Source organism: Urocampus carinirostris, chromosome 1 (assembly GCF_059441175.1).
Source record: "Urocampus carinirostris isolate Australia breed hairy pipefish chromosome 1, RoL_Ucar_1.0, whole genome shotgun sequence".
Classification (NCBI taxonomy): domain Eukaryota; kingdom Metazoa; phylum Chordata; class Actinopteri; order Syngnathiformes; family Syngnathidae; genus Urocampus; species Urocampus carinirostris.
The window spans coordinates 16,506,652-16,525,682 of record NC_142349.1 but is presented as its reverse complement, the minus strand read 5'-3'; the positions used below and the strand labels follow the sequence as shown (position 1 = coordinate 16,525,682).

The 19,031-nt window shown below is 37.9% G+C and overlaps 1 protein-coding gene across 2 annotated transcripts; it reads left to right on the top strand.

Moving 5' to 3' along the window:
- Nucleotides 1–1,863: 1,863 nt before the first annotated feature.
- Nucleotides 1,864–18,375, top strand: nr5a5 (nuclear receptor subfamily 5, group A, member 5). Of its 2 annotated transcripts, none has more exons than XM_088353656.1 (7): nt 1,864–2,110; nt 6,410–6,525; nt 6,593–6,734; nt 12,799–13,511; nt 15,992–16,111; nt 16,186–16,333; nt 18,068–18,375. In XM_088353656.1, exons 1-7 carry the CDS (start codon nt 1,987–1,989, stop codon nt 18,313–18,315), a joined length of 1,611 nt encoding a protein of 536 aa, XP_088209782.1. In that variant the 5' UTR covers nt 1,864–1,986; the 3' UTR covers nt 18,316–18,375. The 2 variants fall into 2 exon arrangements, with proteins under 2 accessions (XP_088209782.1, XP_088209781.1); XM_088353655.1 differs by having other exon boundaries at nt 12,796–13,511.
- Nucleotides 18,376–19,031: the final 656 nt, after the last annotated feature.

Below are 19,031 nucleotides of genomic sequence, written 5' to 3'. Positions count from 1 at the left end.
AAGATAACTGGGATGGGCTCCAGCACCCTTGCGACCCTACTGAGGATAAGTGGTGCAGATAATGGATGGATGGATGGATATCTATCAATCTGTCTATCCATCTACCCTGGTCATATCCCTCGAGAGGGATGACCGTCAGCAAGACAAACACATACAAAAACAAAGAAAATAAAAAAGGGAAAAAGCAGCAAAAAACACACACAAAAATTTTTGAACCTTGGCTATCCCAAATGCCCAACCAAGCACCTCGGCACCCAAGTTGGTCATGCTTTCGTCTAGATGAAACGGAACACAAGAAAGCAGCTATGTCACTCGGGTCAGGGTGACACAACACACAGGGCCCGACAGCTTTCATTGGTTTGCCCCTGCCGCATCATACAGGTGTCCTGCCCATCCCTTAGAACGGGTCTTAACATCCCACTATCCTTTTACAACACCTCTCCATTCATTCCTATCACCAACAAGAGCTCTAGCTTCCACTATATTTGGACCTCTTTCCTCCAGTGCACTCATAACACCATCCGTCCATGTCAATCGCGGCCTTCCTCTTGGTCTCCTTCCATTTACTTTTGCTCTGTAGATCCTCTTCAACATTCACACCTCATCCATCCTCTCCATGTGTCCAAACCAACCGCGTACAGTACTCTCTTATCCACACACTTGCTCAGTTCCACTTCTACTCCAGTTCTGTCTCTCACAATTTCATTTCTCAATCTATCCAATTTTGTCACTCCTAGCATACTGCTCAAAAAATAAATAAATAAATAAATATATATATATATATATATATATATATATATATATATATATATATATATATATATATATATATATATATATATATATATATATATATATATATATATATATATACATGTGTGTGTGTGTATAAAGAGGCAGTAATTTACTTTTTTTTGCCCAATACTGTATGGTTCTTTCATAATTTAAATCCTTTCATAATTTTGTGTTGCTGAACCGGGAAGTAAATGCAGTTTTTCATATAATGACGACAGTATCATGTGAAGTAAAGTGGCTCGTGTCCTTAATCAATCGAGTTGTGCAATAAGGCTGCAAGATTAAACTTGGCCTATAGAGAAATAAAAAATAATTTATGGTAAAAAAATTGCTGAATTTTAGTCATTAGATTTGTAAAATATTTTTCCTCAATACACTATATCTGGGGAAGAAAGAAAACGTTTTGGAAATCACCCAGAGATGGAGGAGGAAATCTTCGGGGGTCTGAAGACAAAATGGGTATGGAGTGTCTCGGTTAAGTGTCGTCTGCCAGCTCTTAAGATGGCACATGGCAAAAAATATGAAAGGTTTACCGCATCCACAGGTTGGTGTACACGTTTTCTTCTATTTCTCTAATTATGTGGCGTTTTTAAGCAGTTTTATGGGGTTTGATTCAATGTGAGTATTTGGAGTAATTGGTAACTAGATAGTTACTTTCAGCGTAACGTGCTACCTTTGGGTGTCAGTAATCTAGTGGGTGACACAATTACTTTATAAACAGAGTTACTAGTTACTCTAACTACTTACTGGTTTCAGTAACGCGCCCAACACTGTGATTGGAGTCCTTGTTTCATAACCCACTTCCTAGGCGACTCCATAAACAAACGAACAATGGAACAAAATTTAGATATGAAATCTGTGAATGACCACAATTTGCAGCGATGCACTATTGCCTGTTATCTTATCAGGTCTTCAGCTCATCGGGGACGACTCATTGACTTCACTACAGCGAAAATTCCTGCAGGTGGCTATGTGACTGTCTAGCGAACATAGGCTAGGAGTGCCAGTCAGGAGGGTTTTTTTTTCTGTTTTACAACTACGGATCAAAGTTCGAACGTGGCCGTCAAATGTCAGTCCACCGGCAGCGCTCGGGGCAGCGTGGCGGCCTTGCTGCTGTGTGCGTCCGCTCAACATGGACCTGAAACTATGAAGACTTGACGTGATCGTGGATCGGATGCACCGCTCGACAGTATGGACCATCCTGATCCATTCCAAGAACAGCACCAACAGCAGCAACAGCAGCAGCAGCAGGCTTGTGGACTCCAGACGGACAACTACCGTGAGGCCGTCTTCTCTTTAGAAGGAACATCAACGTGTGAGTAGGAAGATAACACGGATTGTTTTATAAGGTGCACTACATTCAACTTACACTGTATGATTAAAACAATTGCAATAGTTCTTATGTTGGTTGTGGTTTGAATATTTGAAGAACAATATCATGCACAGTTTAATATTGTTGAAAGCTATCAGGACAAATTAATAAAAATTGAATATGACTTACCAACATTAATAAATGTATACCATATTGAACTTCTTCTATTGATCAAATGTGCTAAAGGGAATGGGTTCCAAAATGATTCTGATGGAAATCATCATTTTAAGTTCCTATAGAGAATTATGTAAGTGTCATATCTGTGATGACGCATACTCAAGTAACTGGTGACACATGGTCTTATTTCACTATTGATGGCACCATTCTCTTTATGACAGAGTGGTAAAAATAGCTGAATGGTGATTGGCTTACTTTTTAATACTTGATTAAAATAGATATTACTGTCATGCACAGTGAAAAATTGTTGTCTTAGCAATGCAATAAAGATAATACATTTCAGAAATCTCTCACAAGTGTAAGGTTCAATTTAAATTGATTCAATCCATAAAGACATATTCCTTTATATTGGTTGATTTGGACCCGAGCCCTGACTTTAGTAGCATGCACTTATTATGATATTCATTATTTTGGAACAAAAATATTTTCTCGAGTATCAGTATTTTAACAAACCGCTGCTCGTCAATGCTAAGATCTGGCTCATCTCTGAAGACCTGGATGACGCTTCACACCGAAAAACATCAGGAACGGGATGATGAAGTTGCTGTATCTGAGTCAGATCAGAAAGCTTCTCCTGCTACTGGTAACAAGAGAAACCAATACACTCTGTTTCATGTGCCGGACCAAGACCCTGCCCCAAAAAAAGGCTGTAGAAGGATGAACGCCACAAGGCTGTACTTGCCCAAGACACACCACATTATTTGGTAGCCCTGCGATCCTGCTGGATAAGGGATCTGTGAACCGTGAAGTAGCGTCCTATGGCAATCTGGGGAATTGTTGGAGCAAACCTGATATGTGAGCGCTGTTCTGTAGGTCTTGGCGGAGCGATCCAAATATCAATATTGATCGGATCGATACTATTGTCTCGGGATAGATACTTTGCTTCGCCACCAATTGAAGCACCACTCAGCCCTTCTCTCTTTCACCCACTCTCTAAGTTTTTGCCTGAATGCGTGACTCACAGGCACACTTTTAGCACGTCTCCTTACCTGGCCTGCTTCTGCATCCTGCCTGCCAGGGAGAAGAGAAGGCCAAATTTATGCAACCACTTCTACCAAGAGCTAAAAATGACTAATAGGTAGTGCAGTGCAGCGTGGACTTAATTTCTCAACTACAGAAAAGTACCATGTGTCATTTGTGTGGTAAAGTTGTGTGGTAAAGTGGCCTGCTACTGTGGCGACACCCAAAATTGACGTCGACCCCTGGAAAAAGCTCACCCTACAGAGAGCAACAAGCTGCAACTAACAATGTAAACCTTGTTACTGTTCCTGAACAAAAACCTGTAAATCAATTGTCACTATGTCAACAGAGCCAGTGAGAGACATTTCATACATTATTTGCACATTTGACTTAATTTCAATTGTACAATGTGTGATACTTTAGTTGTCTTGTTGACATTGTTATACAGCATTTGTATTTTCATAACAATGTTCATTTTTGGGCAGCACGACGGCGCAGTGGTTAGCGCATGTGCGGCACAGTTCTGAAGTCATGAGATCGAACCTCCTGTGTGGAGTGTGCATGTTCTCCCCATGCTTGCGTGGGTTTCCTCCAGGCACTCCGGTTTCCTCCCACATTCCAAAAACATGCATGTCAGGTTAATTGGCTGGTTCAAATTGACCCTAGATGTGAATGAGCAAGTGAGTTATCTGTCTCTGTGTGCCTTGTAACTGGATGGCAACCGATTCAGGGTGTCCCCTGCCCACTGCCCGAAGATAGCTGGGATGGGCTAGAGCACCCCGCGTCCCTATTGAGGATAAGCAGTGCGGATAATGGATGGATGGATGGATGTGCCTTTTTGGTTTGACTCTCTTGGCTTTTCTTGTCAAAGAGTTGTAATATAAATATATATTTTTAAAGTTTGCAATATAGTTATATGATGAAAAAATTAAAGTATTCTGGGGGACTAATTTCTTTATCTGTGTATATGAAAATCTAAACTAACTCATGGGGATAAGAGTTCAATTACTTAATAATCATGAGATGTCTGAGCAAAAAGAATTGGATCGATCGATACTATCCTGAACTTACTTAGATAGGATTGGTACTAAATACTTTCAGTATCGCCCACGCCTACTGTTTAGAGAAGTGATTCCCTTCAACTCACTTCACAAACAAGTAGCAGTTTCAAAAGTCAATATTCTTTTTCAAAAAGGAAGCTTTAAGCTTCAGTGTCAAACGGATTATCAAAAATAGCATAAAACAAAGGGGAGGTCATAGGATTTACTTTATACATGCTATGAATAATGTTACCTTCAACACAGAATATCATAGAATGCTAACAAATGGCATCGGTGGGCCTTTGGTAAGACGGATATATATACCTGTAAATAAATGAATAAATACAAATAATGACTAAGATTGCAACAGTTTAGTTAGGAGACATCTATTGTACTGCACCAATGCAGACACATCGGAGTAATTAGTGGAATGTCATTTGATTAAAGAAAAAAATGTGTTATATATTACATGAGGGGTTTTTAAGGGTTATTGTTCTATCTTCGTTATTCATTATCCATTATCCGTTATCGGTCAGTTCATAATACGCTACAAAGCCTAGGAGCCGGGACACTTACTCTCAGCCAAAAGGCCAAGCTAAGGTCCTAGCCCTATGAATTTGATTGCATAAATTATTTAGAGCGTCATTACTGTTAGGTGGAGAGGTAGGTGGATTAGATATGTAGTTGAATGCTGTAAAGTTGCAGGATGGTTTTAAGTATTTGGGTTCGTATTTGGCAGCAGTTGGTAGTTTGGAAAAGGATGTAAAGAAGGAGGTGGGTGAAGGGTGAGAGGCAATAGGTCTGCTGAACGGATTGTTCGAATGTTGAGATCTTAAAGGTGAGATCGAACCATATGATGCGGAGGGAGTAAACTAGAGTATGCTGTCAGGCCTTTCTGCTGATGAAGGGTTCCATGGCACAGTAACTCACCCCTTGCTGTGCTGTGGGCTTAAAATCTGGTGTTATTTTGGGAATAGCGAAGTGGAATCAATGTTCGGTGAATGTGACTGTTTTCATGACTGTAGCCACGTTGAGGGTTTAAATCTGGGAGTAAATTCAGCCAAAATTATATTTTCCACATGCAAGGACAAATAGTTATAATATTGTCACATGGCTTTGCTAAATCACTACCTTTCTCACAAACTTTTCTCAAACTCACTTTTACATAGCTCCTAATGAAGGCTTTTTGTCGAAGTTGACATGCAAATTCATGAATATCAAACGATGGAGGGTGGAACGGTGGTTGAGTGGTTAGTAGGACTGCCCTACAGTTCAGAGATCCCAGGTTCAATACAGGCCTCCCTGTGCGGAGTTTGCGTGTTTTTTGTCTCATCGGGCTTCATGGATATCTTGGACCTCTCCCTCTCCTCCAACACTAGGCTGCCTCCCTGACTGTCTTCTTTTCTTGATTGTGGAAGAGAAAGAACCAACTTAGCACTTCCCTCATGGAGGGCAGCTGCTTTCCCAACATTGGCTGGGGGTTCGACTTGTGGGTGACCCAGACCTTCGTTGATTTCCTTGTTGCATTTGCGGTCGCCAAACTTTTTACTCAAGTACTTGGTTCAGCACAAATTACATCTAAAACTGAGTTTGAACAAAATTAGCTATAAATTAGATATCATACTAAAATACAGTTTAGTTAGTTAGTTAGTTAGTTAATTTAGTTGTCTGTTTCAGATCAATGTATGGAGCGATTGTGGCCTGTGCAGTTTTTGAGCCATATTGTGATTAGGGCTATACAAATAAATGTGACTTGACTTGAGTTTATCACACAAAAGTGACATGCATGCTTTTGTGAGTATTTTAAACAAATTTCAAACGCAATTTTCCCCAAATTTGATTTAAAAGTACAGCTCTCATTGCTTATATTACCAGGCCAAATAGGCCTTGAGGCACATCTTAAATTCAAGCCTACTCTGACAAAAAAAAATCTAAAGTTCAGGAATAAAGAACAGTACGGATAAAGAATTCACAGAACATACAGCATTTTCGATGTTTTTTTTTTTTTATATGGTGTGTGGACAGTATATTTGGGCTCAGTTGAGCATTAACTGTGCTGGCTCAGCTCAGGAACTGGGAAGGGACATCGCCACTGGACCCGAATCTGGTGAAGGCTGCCCCGTGTGCGGAGATAAAATATCGGGGTACCACTACGGTCTGCTCACTTGCGAGAGCTGCAAGGTAAAGCGGGCGTCGGCAACGTGAAGCTACAGGTCACGAGGCATGACCGCTGATGACATTTTGGCAGGGTTTTTTCAAACGCTCGGTGCAGAACAACAAGCGCTACGCCTGCGCCGAGGCGCAGAGCTGTCCCATGAACGTCTCTCAGAGGAAGCGCTGCCCTTTTTGTCGATTCCAGAAGTGTCTGGCGGTGGGCATGAAGAAGGAAGGTAAGGCTCCACTGCGTTTTTTGCCCTTTGTTCCCAAGTAGTGCCAATTTTGCTCCACTGACACGAATGCTCTTTTCGCGATATCTAACTGGTCATAAAAAGTAACGCCAGCAGTGCTTGTAATGACCCAGTTTACATAAGATGACTTTATAGCGAGGTGATAAGTCGCCCTCAGAAAGAAAAATAATTCAAAATCATTTCCCGGGCAATAGGAAACATGCCAAATGCATTTAACGGCTTGAACGTGCACCAACTTTGTTTGTTTGTGAATTTCCCTGCGGGCATGAATGAAGTATCTATCTATCTATCTATCTATCTATCTATCTATCTATCTATCTATCTATCTATCTATCTATCTATCTATCTATCTATCTATCTATCTATCTATCTATCTATCTATCTATCTATCTATCTATCTATCTATCTATCTATCTATCTATCTATCTATCTATCTATCTATCTATCTATCTATCTATCTATCTATCTATCTATCTATCTATCTATCTATCTATCTATCTATCTATCTATCTATCTATCTATCTATCTATCTATCTATCTATCTATCTATCTATCTATCTATCTATCTATCTATCTATCTATCTATCTATCTATCTATCTATCTATCTATCTATCTATCTATCTATCTATCTATCTATCTATCTATCTATCTATCTATCTATCTATCTATCTATCTATCTATCTATCTATCTATCTATCTATCTATCTATCTATCTATCTATCTATCTATCTATCTATCTATCTATCTATCTATCTATCTATCTATCTATCTATCTATCTATCTATCTATCTATCTATCTATCTATCTATCTATCTATCTATCTATCTATCTATCTATCTATCTATCTATCTATCTATCTATCTATCTATCTATCTATCTATCTATCTATCTATCTATCTATCTATCTATCTATCTATCTATCTATCTATCTATCTATCTATCTATCTATCTATCTATCTATCTATCTATCTATCTATCTATCTATCTATCTATCTATCTATCTATCTATCTATCTATCTATCTATCTATCTATCTATCTATCTATCTATCTATCTATCTATCTATCTATCTATCTATCTATCTATCTATCTATCTATCTATCTATCTATCTATCTATCTATCTATCTATCTATCTATCTATCTATCTATCTATCTATCTATCTATCTATCTATCTATCTATCTATCTATCTATCTATCTATCTATCTATCTATCTATCTATCTATCTATCTATCTATCTATCTATCTATCTATCTATCTATCTATCTATCTATCTATCTATCTATCTATCTATCTATCTATCTATCTATCTATCTATCTATCTATCTATCTATCTATCTATCTATCTATCTATCTATCTATCTATCTATCTATCTATCTATCTATCTATCTATCTATCTATCTATCTATCTATCTATCTATCTATCTATCTATCTATCTATCTATCTATCTATCTATCTATCTATCTATCTATCTATCTATCTATCTATCTATCTATCTATCTATCTATCTATCTATCTATCTATCTATCTATCTATCTATCTATCTATCTATCTATCTATCTATCTATCTATCTATCTATCTATCTATCTATCTATCTATCTATCTATCTATCTATCTATCTATCTATCTATCTATCTATCTATCTATCTATCTATCTATCTATCTATCTATCTATCTATCTATCTATCTATCTATCTATCTATCTATCTATCTATCTATCTATCTATCTATCTATCTATCTATCTATCTATCTATCTATCTATCTATCTATCTATCTATCTATCTATCTATCTATCTATCTATCTATCTATCTATCTATCTATCTATCTATCTATCTATCTATCTATCTATCTATCTATCTATCTATCTATCTATCTATCTATCTATCTATCTATCTATCTATCTATCTATCTATCTATCTATCTATCTATCTATCTATCTATCTATCTATCTATCTATCTATCTATCTATCTATCTATCTATCTATCTATCTATCTATCTATCTATCTATCTATCTATCTATCTATCTATCTATCTATCTATCTATCTATCTATCTATCTATCTATCTATCTATCTATCTATCTATCTATCTATCTATCTATCTATCTATCTATCTATCTATCCAACTCTTATAATAAAGGAGTAAAAAAATACTTTAACCTAATTTGTTAATGCTCATGTTCTTAACATGACTTATATGACAGATCCATATATTGCTTGTCCCATCTCAAACTCCACACACTACTAAAAAGTGTCATCCTTTATCTCATAATCAACAACCAATCGACTATCAAATCAAATACCTAATTGATTAAATTAATTAAATTTTTAAGGCAGGGGTATGAAAGTAAAATGAACGCAAGGGGCAGAAGAACAAACAATTAAGCGACAAGGGCCAGACTGATCAAAGGTTAAAAAAATATTAAAATGAAGCATATAGTCTTGAGCAGTGCTCTCAAATGTGGTGCCCGTGAATGCCCCAAGGACAGCTGCCTGTGGACCTTTTTTGATAATAGTTCACCAGTGTTGGGTCATAGTGATTTTCTAGCTAAATTATTTTTAGTGGTTAATTGAGTCTATTCAACATTAATTCCAATCACTAACCTGGTAATATCATTGTAACAACATAGTAATAACATTATTAGTTATTTTAGAAAGGCATATCGAACTGGGTGCCCTTTGCGCTAATTAGTAACAAAAAGCAGCTTTCAGTTTGAAAAAGGTTGGAGACCCCTGGTCCAGTGAACCTACTGAAAAGCTAAACAAATATACTATATTCCCATATTATCATGTAAAAAAAGCGATATTTTCTTTTGGCTCCGTGAGTAATGTTTGATTTGAACGGGCACAAAAAAAACAAATTCCCTTGAGGTTAAAATCCCCATTACATGAGCTGTACAAAGTCTGTATTATTCTTGCACCATCATTAGGCTATAGTTTATATTTTGGCAAGATCACTACAAATTGAAACATATACATTTTCTTGCATCCAACCAACTACAGTAAAATAAATTACAAGGAGAAATAACTTCAAATCAAATACATAACAATTCCTAGTATACGATACAATGATGAATCAAAATCATCACAGGGGCCAAAGAAAACATTTTTGGGGCCAGGTGTGGCACATGGGCCTTGACTTTGACATTGTGGCTTAACAGACATTTGACTTGTCTATACTGTTTGGAAGAAATGAGTTGCCCGATACATCATCGTATCATGATAGAATACGAATGCTGCTTCCAATGATAAGCTTTTCCTAATGTGTTTGAAGTTGGCATTGTGGAATTTACTGAACGCAAGTCATTCTTGGTTATAAAACGTCTTAATGGGATGAAAAAACCACCCGCTCAAAAATATGTGGGTCAATAATGGGACCAAGCCCACTTGGACCAATTCGACCCATTTTTTAGGTTGTTTAACACAAAACCAAGTCATTAGTCCATTTTCTAAACTGACAATCCTCATCAGAGTCCCGGGCCCCAAGTATTTAAGTTGTTCCAACCAAAATGTCTCAAACACTTTATTGCAAAATGAATCAATTTTGGGGGGTATTATAGTGTTGAAAAATAGTCTTCATTGCAGGATTCTCCTGTACCAAAAATAAATAAACTATACAATTCTGGGGTGTAGCTGGTTTAAACAAAATGTATACATTTAGTGCAGGTTGTTTTCATTTTTTATGGGGCCACAATCTGACAAAATTACAGTTCTTTCAGGAAAATAAATAAATATGTTTTGCTCCCATGTGACTGTCTGGCAACCAGTCCAGGGTGTTCCTGTTGGGATGGGCAACAGCACCCCGCAACTTTACTCAGGATAGGTAGGTCATAAAATGGTTGAAAAAACAAAAAAAAATAAGTGGGTGTAAAATGAATTAATGAAATATATTGAGCATGGATCTAAACTCGTGTTTACTTTTTTGAGCCATGGAACAATTTTATTCATTAAAAAAATCTGGAGGCACACCGTCCGTTGAAAACAAATCCAGTTTCATGTTTTTTATTTTTTTAAAGCTTAAATGATCAAGTTGCCTGAACTGACAGTGTAAAGTTTTTGTGATCACCGTAATTCAAGAGGTAACTCAGCTTATTAATTTTGGTTGATACATTTGCTTGAATTTACCAGATGATATAATTGTGGCCTTTGTAGTCTTTTGAGACATTCTCTGGGCTATACAAATAAAAACAACTTTGGGAAACTAATACATTATTAACTTGTTTCATTAGATTTTCGTCTTGCTTTTTTTTTTTTTCCTACAAAATAACAAAAATAAGACTTAAAATGAGCAAATATTATCAACAAGTGGAACCCAAAAATGTTTTACTTGGTTCAAAGTGAAGTGCAAGGTATTTACTTTATTTGATTTATGATTTTAGTAGTAGTATCTTAATTATCGTAGCTTCATCATACAAAATAAGTTATTTGATACAGGATATGTCCCTGCACATCTCAAGAGCAAATAAATAGTATATATAAAAAAAAAAAAAAAGTAATGTGCTGCCACCTACCGATCTGGAAGAATGTAACAGTAACTCGGCTGATCAATTAAAGAACTCCCAACAATAGCATACTTTTTTACTAACATAAAATTGTGTCATTTCCTGCAGCACACTGGATAAGGTCTGATGGGCACACTGGTTGAAAAACACGGATCCAAACCACACTCACATTTTTGGACGGTTATTTAAAAAAAAAAAATTCTTGTAGTCATTTCAAAGAAACTAGTCAATTTTTTGTGCATTTTAAACCTCAATAACAATAAAAAAACAAAGAAACAAACCCCAAAAAAGCAATTTTGTGAGATTTTTTTTTAATAAAGACAGATATTCTTTTAAAATAAGAAAGTCAAGCCAAGTCAAGTCAAATTTATTTATATTGCCCTTAATCACAAAAGACTCAACCTGGGGAATTTTAAAACACGGGAGGTTCTAAGGTAGCCCAGCCACAATTGGTTGGAGAACACTGATGATGGACGCTATAGCTTGTGAAAATATATTGGAGGGATTAAACGGGTTGAATGTGACTTATGAGGGTTGGTATGACTTTGGTAACTCTATACAGTATAGTAACCTGAATCTGTATCACCTCCATATTTGTCGTGCATTGCAACACACTCCTCGGTAAAGTATACAGTAACCCCTCGTTTTTTGTGGGGGTTACGTTCCAAAAACGTCCCGCGATAGTTAAAACCCGTGATGTAGAAACCTGTATTTATTATTTGATTATTAGTTAAGAACAAACCCAATTTACAGGTTCAAGCATTTGTTTGACTAATAAAAGTAATGTACTTTCTAAACATTTGTTGATTTTACAAATAACTTCTGTACTGTCAAATTACTCGAAATTTCGAAAATAATCTTGCATTTTTATTGCACAACTTTATGGATGAAGGAAACAATCCACTTGAATTTACATGATACTTTTCATGTAAATCTTCATGCGTTGTGGAAAACTGCATTTACTTCCTGGTTCTGTCCTAAAGAAACCACGTGTTTTTCAATTTTTAAAGAATTTTGAAAAAGGGTGAGCAAACCACTAGGGGGCGCAAAAGACCCGCAATGTGTCTCCAAAGAAAGTTCAACTGAGAGCTCAATTTAGTTGAGAAAAGGATGTCAGATATCAAAGAGTGATTTGCCCTTGTTTGACATCTTCCCCTGTTTAGCCAATCAGAATGCAGAACCAATGCAAGATGAAAATCCGCAAAGTAGCATCGCATTGACAAAAGAACCGCGATACAGCAAAGGATTACTGCAGTTTTTTTTTTCTTCCACTTTTCAAAATGCTCTTTGGGGTGAAATTGTATTTTATTTTTGAGTGCAAAATGGTTGTAAATTTAATAAGAGAAACAGAATGTTGGATGAAAGCAACTTAAGTATTGGATTGGTCCATTTTTGCCGCAAATAATTTCTGAATGAATAATTTTGCTTTGACATTTAAGATTGTATTACCACCAATGGTCTTAAAATGTGAAACTCACTTGAAAACGTTCTGACATCTATGCATTTTTTTGCACATTTTTATGCCCTCTTGGAATAGCAGTTAGAGCCGACCGCATGCGAGGCGGTAGGAACAAGTTTGGGCCTTTCTACAGACAGATGAAAGATCAAGTCCATCCCCAAGCTAGCGTCGCACCCTACAGGAGCAAAATGGAACCCATGCAGAGGTTCTGGCCTGCAGCCCCTACTGACTATTCCCACATTTGTAACTACTCAAGCTCTCCTGTGAGTCCGGATGCTTTTCATCCGTCGCACACATATGCCCCCTCAGTAGCACCCTTGCCTTTAGACTGCACCATGAGCGCCGACAGGGTGCTTCCTCCACTGCCCCTTACCTATGCCGGAATGCATACCAAGATATTCCCCCCGTATCTCCCAGAGGAACTACAAACGCCTCAGAACCGTGGACAGGCCCCTCAACAGTACCCCGCACACAGGTCCCCCGACGGAACGTACTCGTTACAAACACCATCGGCTTCGCTGAGCTTGAGCGTCCCACCCGACCCCTCGTCAATGCCACCGAGACCCGTGGCCACCTGCAGCAGCCACTCGGCCTTTTTAGGTCAGCTCCTGGAAGGAGAGCAGGACGAGAGTCTGCTATGCGCCAAAGTGGTGGCCAGTCTGCAGAGAGAGCAAGCCAACCGGGGGAAGCACGACTGCCTCAACACGTTCAGTATCATGTGCAAAATGGCGGACCAGACTCTCTTTGGTTTGGTAGAGTGGGCCAGGAATAGTGCGCTCTTCAAAGAGCTCAAGGTGAACAACGTCACTGATCATGAAAGCAGCAGTAACAAAGTAACATAGATGCCAAGTAAATATGTTCAACTCAGGAACAGTGTGAAAGCTCAATTTAGCACAGAAATGTATGTCAGATATCAAAGAGTGATTTTCCTTTGTTACAGCTCCTAGATTACCCCATGATTTAAAGTGGCCTAGACCTCCCCCACGGGGTTTCTGTAAAAAAAAAGATTGTATGTTGGAATGGGGCGATGTAACACACTCTGCTTGAATCCATCACTGATATGATTTTATTTACAATCTTCGATAACAAACATTCTCCATAGACAAGTCAAATTTCCAAAAAAGGTAACCATAAACAAAAAAACAAGTTCCCCTTATAAAGTTCCACATGTGTTTATCTAGTGCATTTTGTATCCTATCACAGGTACAATAAAATAACCAAAAGTGCAAACCCATCCATCCCTCTTAACTACCAACTCCAAACAAACATATCCGCATAAAATAGATAAAAAGACACACTCTGTATCATAGAAGAGCGACTGAACTGACTTACTTAACAAAGTGTCTTATTATGTATTGAAATAAACCCATCAAAGCCAGTTAAACCTCTTAAACTCATTATAAAGCACTCTTTCTCGAGATTCAAAGGGTCAAAAATAATGCTACTCACATGCCAATACTTGGTGTAAATGGTTAGTGTCAAAACAACACACTAGTCTGTAAAATAAAGAGTCCTGTGTGGACCACTCTTCTTGAATCCATTCACTGATCTGATTTGGGTGGAAGTGACTCAAACCGTAAAGCACACCGGTGAACAGATACCTTACAGAGGATCCTACCCCCATAACAACACACTGCAGCAATAGTGTTAATTCTCTTTGGTTTTCGGTGAGATAATAAAATAATCAAAATAGTGTTCAATACTTTTCAAAATAAAGTGTTGACCTTTTCAAGGTAAAATAAAGTTCTCCCACTCGTTTATGAGGGTATCACAGGTACAAACCTCCTGTCTGCTGTGCCCCAGGCTGTGCGCATATTGAAAATGTGTGAGATTGTTCACATAATCTACAAGCTTTTGAATCTCTCATTCAGATTTGAAAGAATAAATCTAAATAATTTCAACATTAACAATTTTGAACCTTCATTCACATACGTTCTCTGATGTTTTCATCTCAAAGGATAGCAAATTATTTGAATCACCTTTTATGTACATCAGGTTCTTTTGTCTCAAATCACTGTTAGGTTTTTTTTTTTTTTTAATTCTATAATTTAACAGAAAATTGTTTGGGAGGAATCTAACCATCAGGTGAAGGGCTGGAAGATAAATTGTATTGTCTAGCAAGCAGATTTTAAATCAACTTGTTATTCTGCCCAACAATTTGAGGGTGTCCCCTTGCCACTGCCCGAAAACAGCTTGGGTGGGCTCTAGAACCCCCACGACCCTACTGAGGATAAGCGGTGAGGCGAAACGATGGAATGGATGCTATTCTGCCTTCCCAAAGTGTTCCTTCAAGATGTTTATAGACATCTCGGTTGGGTTGACTGTAAAATATCAATGAGACTTACCTATACATTCACAATCTATTTAACTAAATCACCAAAAACAATAAAATTGTACTGGTGCCTTAAAATAGCAGTACGAAATTTGGAACATTGTTACTCTCTCGCCAGCTACTGCCTTGTGCCATCATTGCAGCCTTAGTAAGCTCATTCATGATGCACGTGAAAATAATTGTGTTTCTTAGACCCGGTTGAATAAACCCTGTATTTCATCTTTCTTCGGATTTGGGTTGGCCTTTGGACTCCACTTGAAGCACGCCTTTTCTTATTTTCACAATTTTAATGCTACTGTAACAAAAATAAAAGGATGAGCGTGACTTCACTCACCAGCACTTCCCCCAGCCCCCATTCCTCAAAACAAATGTGTTCCGTCCTGAACGGCTCTGCTAAGAGCAAACGCAATGTTTAAATTGAATTTACACACATTAAAACACTCTATAATAAAATATATTTGTAAGTAGATGTAGAATCAACCTAAAACATATAGAATATTTTGATCTATTTAATATGTGCAATCACGTAAAGAAATAAAAATTGGGTAATTTCAATATCAACTTTGTTTTTAATACAATTTAACGCTAAAGCTGGAACCCTTTCAGCATTTATTTTTCCACCATCAAATTACCAAAATTATTCACAAATGCTGTTGAAAATACCCACTAATGAAATAACAGTATAACATTACCCACAGGATACAAATGAAAAGCAACTTAAATTTAGCCCACTGTATTATTCATTTCTTAGTAATGTTAATATTATATTAACTAATATATATATATATATATATATATATATATATATATATATATATATATATATAAAGTGCAAAGATTAAATTACTTATCCACATTAACACTGAAAGGAATGTCGTGGTAATTAAATTACAAATGCATACATGTTCAATGCATTGACATTTGTTTTCTGCTACTATGAAGGTGGAGGACCAGATGGTTCTCTTGCAGAGTTGCTGGAGTGAGCTTCTGGTTCTGGACCATCTTTGTAGACAGGTCACCTATGGAAAAGACGGTTGCATATATCTGGTCATGGGACAGCAGGTAAGACTGCCACCTTTAGTAAAACGACATTGTGAAGATACTCTGCACAAATGTATAATTTTCCTCCTCTCCAGATAGAAATGTCCACAATCATCTCTCAGGCAGGACCCACACTCAGCAGTTTGGTCACCAGGACGCAAGACTTGGTGACCAAACTCAAGGCACTCCACTTTGACAGGCATGAGTTTGTCTGTCTGAAATATTTGGTGCTTTTTAACCCCGGTGAGCCTTTTATTTATTCTGAGAAAAATGCAACTACTGAATTTCTAAACAAATTCTGAAAATAATACTGCCAAAACACCGACAACTTTAACCTACCTTGTTTCTTGTTACTTTTTTTTTTTTTAATTACTCATTAGGCACAAAACGTGTAGCGTTCTTTCCCACAATTATGCAAATATGTTGCGAAATATTCCAAGCGTTGGGGCCATCGAGAAGTTTAGTCCCAAAGTTGACCCATCTGGCATATTTTGACGTCATTGTAGGAACAAAACACTTTCAAAATGGTGAATACCATTGACACAATACAGGAGGCGAGCTCCAAAAGACAACAATTGTAGTGAACAGCGTTGCATACCACGGATTTTTGTTTGGAGGTAGGCGATTTTAGCTTTTCGTTACGGTTGGTATAATTGTGTCCCGGTAGCTCCGCGTTAGCGTTGGGGCTGCCGAGGGCTGTCCTGATTTTACTCCTGGTTGGCGCTCATTGGCTTCCTGCCTTGTGTTGTTTAGCCACGTAGCCGCTTTTCATTGTTGGTTCAACGCCAGCATGGATGCTTAGTTTTTGGTCGGCCGTCTTTACATTTTTCCGCTGAGGTTGCGGCTACCCGGTCTCGGTTAAACCCCCCCATGGCACCTCTTTGTGGATGTGTTTGATTTTGCCAGTTAGCCCTTTTTTACTCCTACCACTTTGTTGTACCTTTACTGCATCCACCTGTGACACAACGTATAGACATTCCTCACAAAAACTACCAAAATTCAAACGCTCAAAACACTCATCTCTTCGGCTAAATACACACAAGACAATATGGCGATTGGCTTGCTCAGGTGCTGGTGTTCCTCCTATGACGACAAAGACGAGACTTGCTGTCTTTACAATGCATTCTCCCAGAAAATTGGAATATATCAATGAAACATATTACAGATTTTATGCAAAAACCATAAAGTATTAGCTCCCATATTGCATGTTTAAAATTTTGCTATTACAGTTCCTCTAATGCAGGGGTGTCAAACTCATTTTAACTCTGGGGCCACACGATAGAACAAACATTCTGTCAGGGGCCGGACTAGTAGATTAAAGAGAAAGAAAAAGAGAGATTAAAAATAAGAGAAAGATGGAGGGAAAAGGAGAGAGGGTGGGACAAAGAAAGAAAAAGAGAGAGAGGGAGAGAGCATGAGAAACAAAAGACGAAAAGTCGTGAGAGAGGGGGGGGAAGAAAGAGAGAGGAAGAAAGAAATCTAAAGAGAAATACAGGAGAGAAAAGAAAGCACGAAGGGTATGAAGAGAGAAAGAAAAAAGAGAGAAAAGGAAAAAAGGAAGTTAGAGCAAAAGAGGTTAAAAGACACAGATAGAAAGAGACAAAGAGCAACAAAGGAAGAGAAAAAGAGAGACACAAAGAGTGAAAGAGACAGAGACAGAATGGGAGAAAAGGGGTGGAAAAGAAAGAGAGGGGGAGAAATACATACAATTACAGTGTCTTTGTTCAAGGCACCTGGCTTTGGCAACATCAAGTTTACCTTTTTCAACCTGCAGCTTGTTTTTCTCTTGCGCTTCTCTGAGTGTTGGCTCGCGGGCCGGATTCAATCCCTTAGCGGGCCTGATCTGGCCCGCGGGCCGCCTGTTTGACACCTGTGCTCTAATGTATGCTAAGTCGTATGTCGCTAACTGGTGACTGGTATTACTGAATCTCAAAAAGTGTGATGTGATTGAGTGAATCTAATATTTTTCTGGTGTAGACGTGAAATCAGTGCAGAATCGGCAGCAGGTGGAGCACACGCAAGAGCGGGTGAACAGGGCGCTTATGGAGCACACCCAGCGGACTCACCCGGGACACTCAGACAAATTTGGTCAGTTGCTGTTGCGTCTGCCAGAGGTCCGCAGCATTAGCCTGCAAGTGGAGGAGTATTTGTACCAGCGACACTTGCTGGGCGATCTTCCCTGCAACTCACTGCTCACAGAGATGCTGCACACCAAACACAGCTGAGACCCGACAAACATCGACCTGCTGCAGTGATGTCATTAATAAAAACAATGCAAACATCAAGGCTCGTACACCTTTTTCATTGCCAAATTCAAGCACCTTTAAAAGACTTTCAAAGCCAATTTTTACATTTCTCCATTACTATTAAATGATGAAATACACGAGCAGTTTACTTATGTTAATTGTAATCTTGTACGAAAACCAAAATGAAGAAAATCTAAGAATGGACTGTTGACAGGAACAGTGGAGAAAACTGTCCAGAGTTGCGTCCTCATTGGTGCTCCAATGACACAGGCGGTTAAAGAATCCATGATTTATGATAATTTTTAAAGTAAATCACAAATATATTTGTGGATCTGAATAATACGTATGTATTTTTAAAAACCCTTCCCATAAGTGTTAGGTAAAATTACTTTGAAAATTAAGCTTCCATTTCCAATTGCAGGTTCTTCCCAGTACAACAACCACTGGGAAACACTATTGTAATTGTTTTGCATGGTCTATAATAAATGTCCATAATGTATACGTGATCCTTGCAACAATACGCATTAAGTGGTTCCCTGTTTGGATGTAGCATGCACTCATCCTTTTGGGTGCGACCTGCAAAGCTATACAAACTAATACTAGCTGCAGTTAATTACAAGGGGAGGAAAAAAATGCAATGACAAAGCTAGACCACCAGAGAGCAGAGTGTGCATCATTTTGAAGTACATTATTAA